This window comes from Apium graveolens, chromosome 1, assembly GCF_009905375.1.
Source record: "Apium graveolens cultivar Ventura chromosome 1, ASM990537v1, whole genome shotgun sequence".
Taxonomy (NCBI): domain Eukaryota; kingdom Viridiplantae; phylum Streptophyta; class Magnoliopsida; order Apiales; family Apiaceae; genus Apium; species Apium graveolens.
Window position 1 is genome coordinate 190,684,622 of NC_133647.1, and position 11,206 is coordinate 190,695,827.

The following is an 11,206-nucleotide window of genomic DNA, read 5'->3' on the forward strand; positions in this document are numbered from 1 at the left end:
AACTTCTATGCTTGCTTTAAGATTCATTGTCATAATGCTGTTAAGAATCAGGCTCCCGTCCACTTAAAAAGACAGATTGATTTGATGGGCTTCATCTTTACCTATCACTTTTTGCCAATATTATCAGCACGGCTAGCTGAACATGTATATCCACGGGCGACTCAGCTTTACATCCACAAGTCTCACATGATTGATCGTTAAAAAACCAAACCGATATGCTTTCCTGTTAAAATAAAAATTCAAGTTTATCAGCTTCCATCATCAATGATAATGCAGAAGATATACCTACAAAGATTACAAGCAAAAAGCTACCTAGTTAACACTTAAAAAGGCCTACAAAGATGCCCAACTAAATTTGTCTTCAAGTTCCCATTGAAAATACTTGTAAAAGATGTCCTTAAGAAGAAATTATTAATATTCAGAGGAAAAATTAGTGCAAAATGTCTATTCAGCTTAAAGATAAAATATGTGCTTTCAATTGAGGGCACAGTTGTAGAGCTGTAGCTAGGTAGTAGCAAAACAATACAAGAACTAGTGAAATTTGTAGCACATAATTACGGAAAATACTTAAAATCAATGATGGTTCCTGCTCAGACAAGAATCTATAATTTTTTCCCTAGAATAAATGATAATGAACTATTGTTTTCTCTTAATAGGACGTATAGTATCTTTAGATAAGGTCATAAGGACCTGAATAAACAAAAAATGTAAGTGTGTGAACATTAACTAACAATGAGATGCTACATAAGTCTTTTTACGTTGGTCACTGGTCTGAATATGTAATATTGAAATAGAAGCATAGTATGTAATCACTGATGAACACTTGAGCAGCATGTTTTGTGAGGTTATTTAAGAAAATTCAACGCTTTCGTCAGTACAAGTGAAAAACCAAGTGAAAATGGGCTGTAGATGGTCGATGCACCCGAAAACCCAATCCACTTGCATTCTACAGTTAATTAACTGAATATTGGTCCAAAATATACTACTATATGTTATCATGGGAAAAGAGAGCAGGAAATTTTATGCTGGATGGTTTATTTTAGCGGAGATGGTCAGGACAAAATTATGTTAGTACATCAAAATATGCTGTGCGTTCATGTTAAAAATCATTTTTATAGCTTTTTGAGAAATTTTTCATGCTATAATATGACATCAGTGTGCCCTGGCTTCTAAAATCGGTTTAGGCCCCTAAGTAAAATGCCCCGACTCCTATTTAAGCCCTGATTTAAGAGTTGTTTTTAAAAATTGGGTCAAACTCGGAATTAAATGGGCAAGGCGGTCAAAAATCGGTCCTAGACGATCTAGGCGGAAAATAATTAAAAAATATATTTTTTTAAGTTTTTATGATTTTAATTTATTAATTTCATAATTTCACACAATATCATGTCAATTTCTAATATAAAGTATTGGTAAAAAGTAACAAGTATTCTAATATATTTATTTTCTCACTTAAAATATAAAAGACATATTGTAACTAGTTAAGAAATGTGAATTAAAATATAGTTAATATTGTAAATTAAATAATTAGTAAATTACAAATGTCAAATGTGAAGATATTATTTAATATCATTCTAATTTCTTTTGTCAAACAAAAATTTGATATATTAATCATTATATAATTATAAAAATTAAAAAAAAATATTTATATTCTTGCGATTAATATTCCGATTAATCTGTCTGATTAATCTCCAACTTGTAGATTAATCTCTCGGAGGTACCCTCACCGCCCTGACACGCCTAGCGAATTGTAAAACACTATTCGGACTGACCCATATTTAATATCCTATATTAATATTGTCGATATTATTTTTAACTATGCTAAGTAATCAGTTACATAAAAATCTTAAGCTGATAAAATAAGGTCCTACATAATTTTATATTTTTTAATACTCCCTTCCGAAAGAGGGAGTACTCAAATCCGAGATTCTAGTTCTAACATTTTAAGTTGGCAGAATAATATTAGAACATGATTTTATATTTTTCAACAAAGTAGTTAGAGCATCTCCAACTATGGTCACATTTTACGTAAAAAGTCTATTTGGTAGGATGATATATAGGTATTAGGTAAAAAATATACCCCTCCAACTCTTAAACATGTTAGCAATAATTTTACATATCCACTATCACGTCTTCTATATCTATTGATACTGTATCCATTAGCTAAAATATCCTCATCAGCCTTATTTAAACAACATACTCTATATATTAATATATACATATATTTTTATTACACTTAATATATATATATATTAAAAATTTTATTTTATATTTAATATTTTGAACTTTAATATATTTATTTTAATATACATTGCATATTTGTATAATATACTTATATATTTTATAATAGATATATAAGTAATGTTTATCAATTATGTTTGGTTATATTTAAATATGTTATTATATTTCAATTGTAATATATATTAAAATGCTATTAGAAATTTAATATATTTTCATTGAATATATTATTTATATTTTCACTTGTATTTAACTAAATATATACTAAATTTATTTTAACATATAAAATTTCCATATATATATATGTATATGTAAAAATAATAATAAATATATATATATGTAAAAATAATAATAAATAATTTTGTTAAATATAGCTAACCATTATAGCTAGTACCACTGGAGTAAAAACTCTTATAAATTCAACAAATTTTTAAAGCTCTTAGTATTCCCTTTTAAACAACTTATTTATACACTTTGAACCAATATAAAAGCCCATTTAAGCTCAAAGACTAGCTTCCCGGACATGCACTAATACTGTGCTCCAGAGATTGTTTAGGAGAGAAGAGAAAAAAAGGAATGGGAGGAGAACAGAAGGGAAATAGTAGAAGAAAATTAATCAGTGTGTGCTCGCGAGTTTTGGTAAAAAAAAAGATAATGTGAGAGTATTTTTCTAAATCTTCCCAATTTTGTGAAGAATTTTTTAAAGAAAAATTATAGAAAATTTTTATGCTGATCATTTCTCTTTCTCTTACCAAAAAATTCGAAGCACCCCCAGAAAAGAAAATTTAAAAATTATATTTTCTCTTCTATTCTCTCCATTTTCAAACCATGGAGCACAGTGTAAATGACCATCTATATTTATTTTATAATATTTCTTAAGTATTTTTTTCTTAACTACAGTGTTTCTTAAGTTATGTCATGCAATATTTTACAGTTGTCCTGTAGTTTCCTGTTACAAATATATACTGTGCTGCATTCGATTTAATTTCACTTCTTTGGAGCGTGCATTTTTTTGGTACATTTATTTTTACTGTCACTTTAACTCTCATAGATATCCCTAACGTCACTGTCATCTTGAACTTCCATTTTGTCTGTGGCATGCTAAAAATTGCTGTAATTTTCAAGAAAAAGCTTATCAATCCACTCGATTTGACCGTTCTACGACGAAAAGCTGGAAACTCATCTTTAAACTCACACCACTTACAATAAGTTTTCTTATTCATTTGAAAAAATATAATTCAATATTTTGCCTAACAAGCTTTTGATTTAACACCTTCTTTAATATTTAAAAACTTACAGTATATAGCATTTGATAAATGTGTTCTTTAACTATTAATTTTAAAGAATATTTCAGTGTAATGTTAAATAACTATAGGCTGAATTATATTATAAAGAATAATAAAGTAATAATTTCCTTAAAAAAATAATAACTCAAATTATAGAATGTAGTATAGGAGTTCCTAGAGATAAGAGTATGCAACAGAAACTGTTGTATATATACAAGAATATTTGCTGCTCACAAGGGGGTCGTAGTTATCTTTTGACATTTGCTAGAGGGGAGGAGACACTTCTAACTTGTGACTTTCTCTTCCGAATAAGATATCTATTAAATAGGATTACATGACATAGCTAGTTTGATGGGCTAGCCTAAACCCCCATTTCTATTGACCTTTAAATTTTAATACTCCTTTTGTCTTTTAATATATGATATTTGATTTTCTGACACATATTTTTAGGAAGTTTGGCTATATAGTTAAATTATTTTTTTTCAAAAAAATCTTTTTATGAATAAAGTTTTGATCTCATATTTTTATTCAATAAAACAAAATTTAAAAAATAATAATTCTAACTATATAGTCAATCCTCCTAAATATGTAAACCAAAAAATCAAACATTATATATTAAAAATAAAAATATAATACTTAAAAATTGTATTTTTTAATCTCAACTGTTTCTCCGATTTTAATTCTTCCGCTTCTTAAAATACAAAATGCATAAGTGCACGTGTATGCGCGCGCACAAGTCGCAACATACGTAATTCCGTATCATTCACTCCTCATGCAAATCCAAATGAAGCCATTAAAAATGCCACACAGCCTCCACTTACAGTACAAGCATGAACATGCTCTGTTCCCTTTTTTCAACCTCTGCAAACACCCCGTACCTTCACTCCCTAAATCTCTCTATATAAACCCACATAAAACACACATTAATATCATTAAACATACTTTATTCATGATTTAATGTTAACCTCAACTACTTACCTAAAACATTCTCACACAATCTAAACTCTAAACCATGCCCTACACAACAATGTTACAACATTCTCCACCACTACCTTCTCGGCGCCACCCCAAAGTCCTCGTCATTCTCGGCGCTACCGGTGCCGGGAAGTCAAAGCTCTCTGTCGATGTAGCGTCGACATTTTTTCCAAACTCCGAGATTATTAATTCCGATAAAATTCAACTCTATCGCGGCCTCCATATCACCACTAATAAAATGACATTGTCTCAGCAACTCGGTGTAACTCACCATCTACTCGGCCAATTTGACCCGGTCAAATCCATGTCCCCATCCGAGTTTAGGTCACTCGGGTCGACTATTATCTCCGGAATTCTCGCCCGGCGGCGGTTGCCTATTATTGTAGGTGGGTCTAACTCGCTCATTTACGCTCTTCTCGTAAAACGGTTCGACCCGGATTCGGATGTGTTTAACGGGTCAAAACCCGACCCGGTATCGTCGGAGCTCCGGTACAACTGTTGTTTCATATGGGTCGATGTTTTCTTACCCGTTCTAAACGAGTACCTCAATCAACGAGTTGACTCAATGCTTGACTCGGGAATGGTTGACGAGCTAGACGAGTTTTACCACTCCCCCGAGTTCAACTCAGTGAGTGAGACCGGGTTAAAAAAAGCAATAGGAGTACCCGAATTCAAAAAATACCTGACTAATGATTGCACAAAATACGAGGAAGATCTGTACGAGGAGGCAGTTAGGAATGTTAAAGAGAACACGTGTCAGCTAGCGAAGAGACAGATGGGAAAGATCCAACGGTTGAGAGAAGGGAAGTGGGACCTACGTAGAGTAGACGCAACGACGGCGTTTAAGGCGGCTATGGGATTAGATAGCGAAAAAGCAGCGAAAATATGGGGGAGGCAAGTGGTGGAAACAAGCGTGAAGATTGTGAATCGGTTTTTGAAAGATGAATAGGTTTGGCACCCTTTTCGTTACTTCTTGTTTGTTAGATTTTTTATTTCATTTTTTGAGTTTTGGCTTTTTGCAAATCAGTGTTACCAAGATTTTAATTTTACAAGAACACCTTTTTATATATATACGAGCGGAGTGGGCTGCACCAGTGCTAAAAATCGGATTGTACTGATAAAAATTGGATTTTTTGAAAAATATGGACGGGGATTAGATCTGTTAGCATCGGTTTTGAAAACGGACCAAACTGATCCGAACCGGAATAGATCGAACGGACCGAAATTAGTATTTTACATGTAACAATACTAGCAGGACAACATTCAAATTTAGAGGCTTTCTACGTGTAATAAACACCTGAATTATTATCACTACAAGAAAATAAGGTTAAATACAACTGATTTAAATTCGACCGGTGTTAAATTCGACCGCATGGGGTCGAATCCTTTAGACACGGCTAAATTCGACCGAGACCGGTCGAATTCAAATGGTCGTATTGAAACGGTCGTATTTACAACTAATTTTTACCGAAAATGGTCGAAATTAAAACAGTCGAAATTAAAACGGTCGAATTTAGCCCCTAAATTCAACCAAAAAAAAATTCGGTCGAATTTAGCCCCAATAAAAATTGGAGGGAATTTTCCCGCAAAGTAATTTATTTGGGGCTCCTAAATTCAACCGATTTCAGTCAATTTTTTTACATAAATTGGCGGGAAATTTTTAAAATTTTTAAAATAAAAGTGAGAGAATGTTCCCGCCTTTTTCGAAGTTATATTTTAATAGAATTCGGTTGTATTTAGAATTTTTCAGAATTTTAATTTTTTATAAAAAATTATTTAAATGTTAGTGAATATTTTGAAATTATGAATATGGGAGAAAATAAAAGTTATCCAAATAAAAAATTTAGTTCTTGAAAAAATAAATTATGCGCTTTAAGAATTTTCAAATTTCTTTATTTGTTAAAAAAAATAAAATTGATGTTAGTTAGTTGCACTAGTCAAACTAATGCTTGACTTTTAAAATGGCAAACCAAATAAAATTATTTTGATCTAAAATTTTGGTTATATCACTAATATATATATTTATTGACATCCAAACGGTTGGATCGCTAAAAATATTTTAAAAAAAAATCGAAACACCAATTCACGACTGAACACTATGTAGTTGTACTAGTCAAACCGATGTTTGACTTTTAAAATGACAAAATAATCAAAATTATTTTGATCTGAAACTTTTGTGGTAACACTAATATATATATCTATTGACAACCATACGGTTGGATCGATGAAAAATATATTTAAAAAAATCAAAACACCAATTCACGACTAAACACTATGTAGTTGTACTAGTCAAACCGATGTTTGACTTTTAAAATGACAAAATAAATTAAATTATTTTGATCTGAAACTTTTGTTGTAAGACTAATATATATATATATATATATATATATTAAAATCTATACGGTTGGATCGATGAAAAATATTTTTTTAAAAATCAAAACACCAATTCACGACTAAACATTATGTAGTTGTACTAGTCAAATTGTTGTATGACTGTTAAAATGGCAAATCAAATAAAATTATTTTGATCTTAAACTTTTGTTGTAACACTAATATATATATCTATTGACATCCATACGGTTGGATCGATGAAAAATATTTTTTAAAAAATCAAAACACCAATTCAGACTAAACATTATGTAGTTGTACTAGTCAAATTGATGTTTGACTGTTAAAATGACAAACCAAATAAAATTATTTTGATCTTAAACTTTTGTTGTAACACTAATATATATATATCTATTGACATCCATATGGTTGGATCGATGAAAAATATTTTTTAAAAAATCAAAACACCAATTCAGGACTAAACACCAGTTAATTATACTTGTCAAACTGATGCTTGATTTTTAAAATGGCAAACCAAATAAAATTGTTTTGATCTGAAATTTTCGTTATATCACTAATATGTATATCTATTGACATCCGTACGGTTGGATCGATTAATTTTTTTTAAAAAAAAATCGAAATGTCAATTCAGGACTAAACACTAGTTAGTTGTATTAGTCAAACTCATGCTTGACTTTTAAAATGGCAAACCAAATATAATTGTTTTGATCTGAAATTTTCGTTATATCACTAATATATATATTTATTGACATCCGTACGGTTGGATCGATGAATTTTTTTTTAAAAAAATCGAAATACCAATTCATGAATAAACACTAGTTAATTGTAATAGTCGAAGTGATGCCTGATTTTTTAAATGGCAAACCAAATAAAACTATTTTGATCTGAAATTTTCATTATATCCCTAATATATATATATCTATTGACATCCGTACGGTTGGATCGATGAAAATATTTTTAGAAAAATGGAATCACTAATTCGGGACTAAACACTAGTTAGTAGTATTAGTCAACCTGATGCTTAACTTTTAAAATGATAAACCAAATAAAATTATTTTGATATAAAACTAGTAAAATTATAGTAGTAAATTTTCTAAAAATATATATAATTGTGTAATAAATTTTAAAAATTATACATACTAGTCATGTGTAATTAAAACAATTTTTACTTCCAAAATATATTTTTACCTCATTTTTACCCCGTAGCGATTTAACAATCTAAACTAATAACTCTTTATTTATTTAGAAAAACTAAAGACCTAAAACTAATTCTATTTATTTTGTTTCTTTTTATTCATTTAGAAAATTAATTTGGACCTATCACTAATTTAATTAATATTTTTTTAAATTAAAAGCTACTTATAACTTAAGGCCCAAATTTGAAGCCCAGTAAATCAAATACTAAAAACCCTCGTTCCTTCTTAAAAAATCTCTTCTTGCCTCTGTCTCCCCGCCTCCATCTCTCCGCCTCTCTCTCCCTTTATCCATCTCTTAGTTTTTAACAATCTTTGGCCATGTACCTGCAATGCTTGCATCTCTCTCTCTCTCTCTCTCTCTCTCTCCCTTCCCATGCTCCCTGAGGTAAATCCTTTTTCTCTGAGTAGTGTGTATATGCCTATGTATATGCGGATGCGGAAGTATACGTTACAATAGCAGCGGCATCAACGGTAGTAGTAGCATTATTAACAAATCTCGTCACCGCTGTCAGCGCACACTAGGTGTTTGATGAAATGCCTAGCTGAAAAAAGAAATGATTTTATTGTATTAAAATACTAGTCATCGGATTTTTTGAGCCACCAAAATTGGTTGTGTTGATATAGTTTTTTATTCATATATTTTTATATATTTGTGCTGTTTAAGTTTCGGATAATTTTTTGTTTGAATTGTTGTTGGTGAAATAATACAAGGAGAAGAGTGATGTTCCGAATGGTGTTCTTGGTGAGGAGGGGGAGAGGCAGACCTTGTCTATGAATAATCTTCTATTTTTTCCTTGTTAACTTCTGAAGTCTAGTACTTGTTCTTATAATTTATAACAATCTTCTCTAATTTGTGTTTATCAGATTCGGCTTATTTACATGCTTGAAGAGTACAACATCTTACGGCAAGAAAAAGAGCAAGAACGCAAGAGGCAGAGAGTCTAAAATTACAGTCTCAGTCATGACCTATATATGGATTGTTTTACGTGAGCATTTTCTCAATCATGATCCATGTACACGTTTGTTCCTCCATTTTAGGACCAGAAGAAGCTGCAAGGGCAGTTAATTACTGAACAGGAAGCAATATTTGGATCAAAACCAAGCCCTATGAAATCTCAGAACCTTAAAAAGGGTGCTAGATATTCATGTGGCGGTGTACCAAGCAGTAGAAGACTTTCACTAGGAGGTGCTATGTTACAAACTCCAAAAGCTAATATGCTTAACTCCATTAAAGGTACTCCAAATACACGTCAGAACAAAAGGAATAAGCGTCCGCACCAGGACAATCGGTTGAATTAAAAAAGGATGATGAAGTTGCTGCTTTAAATTTTTAACTCCTGTCAATATGTAATAGGGAGATGCTGGTGCAAATGTGTTAGTAGGCAAGCAATCTTGGATACTGTTATACAGTGGAAAACAGGAACAATGCATTCCAGCTTCTGTTGGGCTGCGAGTAAACATAGAAGATCATTATGGTTCGGGTTCTCCCATGTAGTTTCCAAGAGGCAGCCTGAATGTGACCCTCATTTGGGGTCGAAATGAGGCAGCCTGAATGTGACCGGAATCTTGTAGTTTCCGGCAATATTTTTTTTTTAAAATTGGTATTTGTTATTTCGACAGCAGACAGTCCAATTTAGGATCATTTTTTCGTCCATATACGGTCGAGTTTAATTTTTGGGCGGGCCTTTCAAATTAATTTGAAATTTCAATTTTTTAGGCGGTAGTTTTAAATTTTAAACGAAAATCTTAATTTGACCGTCTTTGGTCGAATTTGGGCGGTCGAATTTAAGCGGTTATATTCATCCGGTCGTAATTAGCCGGTCGAATTTACTTAAATACGACCGAACCTCTAAATTCGACTCGCGGTTGAATTAAGCTAAATTCGACCGATTTTTTCCGGTCGAATTTAGCCTTTTTTCTTGTAGTGTATACTCTAAAATTAAATTCAAGTGTACACCTCTTGCAAGAAATATTAATACTGCAAGATTCTATCAAGCAATTACAACTCAACCAACAAAACAAATCCATGGACTAATCTATAATCCATAATAATAAAATGAATATAAGCTTTTTCATCAAACATAGGCAAATAACGACGTGTGTCACCATCATTATGCATACAATGATACAATTTGAAAAAAAAACTGAATGTATAACACTAATTAAGACTCTAGTCAAAAAATAATACAAAAGAAAAGATTGCAAATCAGCCCCTGGTGCAGCAAGTGAGTAACATTAAAATTGCTTTAAAGAATGATAATCCTGACAACTTTTCATCAACTTTGGATGTTCGTTCCTACTTCCTACTGCATCAAACTGATTTGCCTGCATGATTAAGTATATTAGATGTACCATATAAGTTTGTGTAGATTATAATTATGCAAAAAATGTGAACAAACAATGCAGGGAAATATTGATACTTCAAACAACTAAAATGCTACAATAATAAAAAGAAAGTGAAATCTGAATAGTATCTGTCCCAGTTTTACTGAATACCTACATAGACTACATCTCTTCAATTTCATTTGTGACATAAATCGTGTACTCATTAATTCCATTTTTATGCATATCTGTATAGATAAATAAAAAAAGTGAGAAAAAAAACATTACATAAATGTAACATACTTATACCATCTTCCAGGTCATCTATCTCTTTTAGTGCTTCCTCGACATTCATGACTTTATCTCTATCATTTTTTACTTTGCGCAAAGCGGTCATAAATAAGACATTGCACTGTCTTTAAATTTAAACCAAATTCACATATAAATATACAAAATGAAGAAAAATATAGTTTTGCTTCACAAATACAGATATAAATATACGACCTTGGGAGTTAGAGAGCTTCTAAATTGATCAAGGGTCTTCCTCCTGTACTAAATGCCGCTTCTAAATTCTATGCTATATTAATTCATTTAGTTGTTACTCAGAACAGTTATAAATGTGTCAAACTAAATGTTACTCACTTAATTATTTTTCGCAGACCTAAGACTATCTCATTGCAGAAGCCAGACAACAAAGGATTAGGTTGTTACGTGCTATAGTCAATAACTTACAAGTTTACGGAGGCAAGACCCAATATAGTTAATTATGTTTAGCAATTATAATTAAGTAAAAGTCTATGCAAACACATCTGCAAACTATATTTAAGTAAAAAAATTAATTGA

General features: G+C 31.0%; 1 protein-coding gene and 1 long non-coding RNA gene across 2 annotated transcripts; both read left to right on the forward strand.

The window, feature by feature from the left end:
* The first annotated feature begins 4,195 nt into the window (after positions 1-4,195).
* LOC141723287 (adenylate isopentenyltransferase-like) lies at positions 4,196-5,727 on the forward strand. The gene has a single exon (XM_074525089.1). It carries the CDS (start codon positions 4,534-4,536, stop codon positions 5,443-5,445), a length of 912 nt encoding a protein of 303 aa, XP_074381190.1. The 5' UTR covers positions 4,196-4,533; the 3' UTR covers positions 5,446-5,727.
* Positions 5,728-8,247: 2,520 nt separating this feature from the next.
* LOC141674080 (uncharacterized) lies at positions 8,248-9,764 on the forward strand. Its single transcript, XR_012555829.1, has 2 exons — positions 8,248-8,426; positions 8,906-9,764. It is a non-coding gene; the product is annotated as an uncharacterized LOC141674080 (long non-coding RNA).
* The last annotated feature ends 1,442 nt before the right edge of the window (positions 9,765-11,206 follow it).

Coding starts and splice junctions, on each gene's coding strand:
- LOC141723287 (XM_074525089.1), top strand. CDS start 4,534: ATGCCCTACACAACAATGTTACAACATTCTCCACCACTACCTTCTCGG.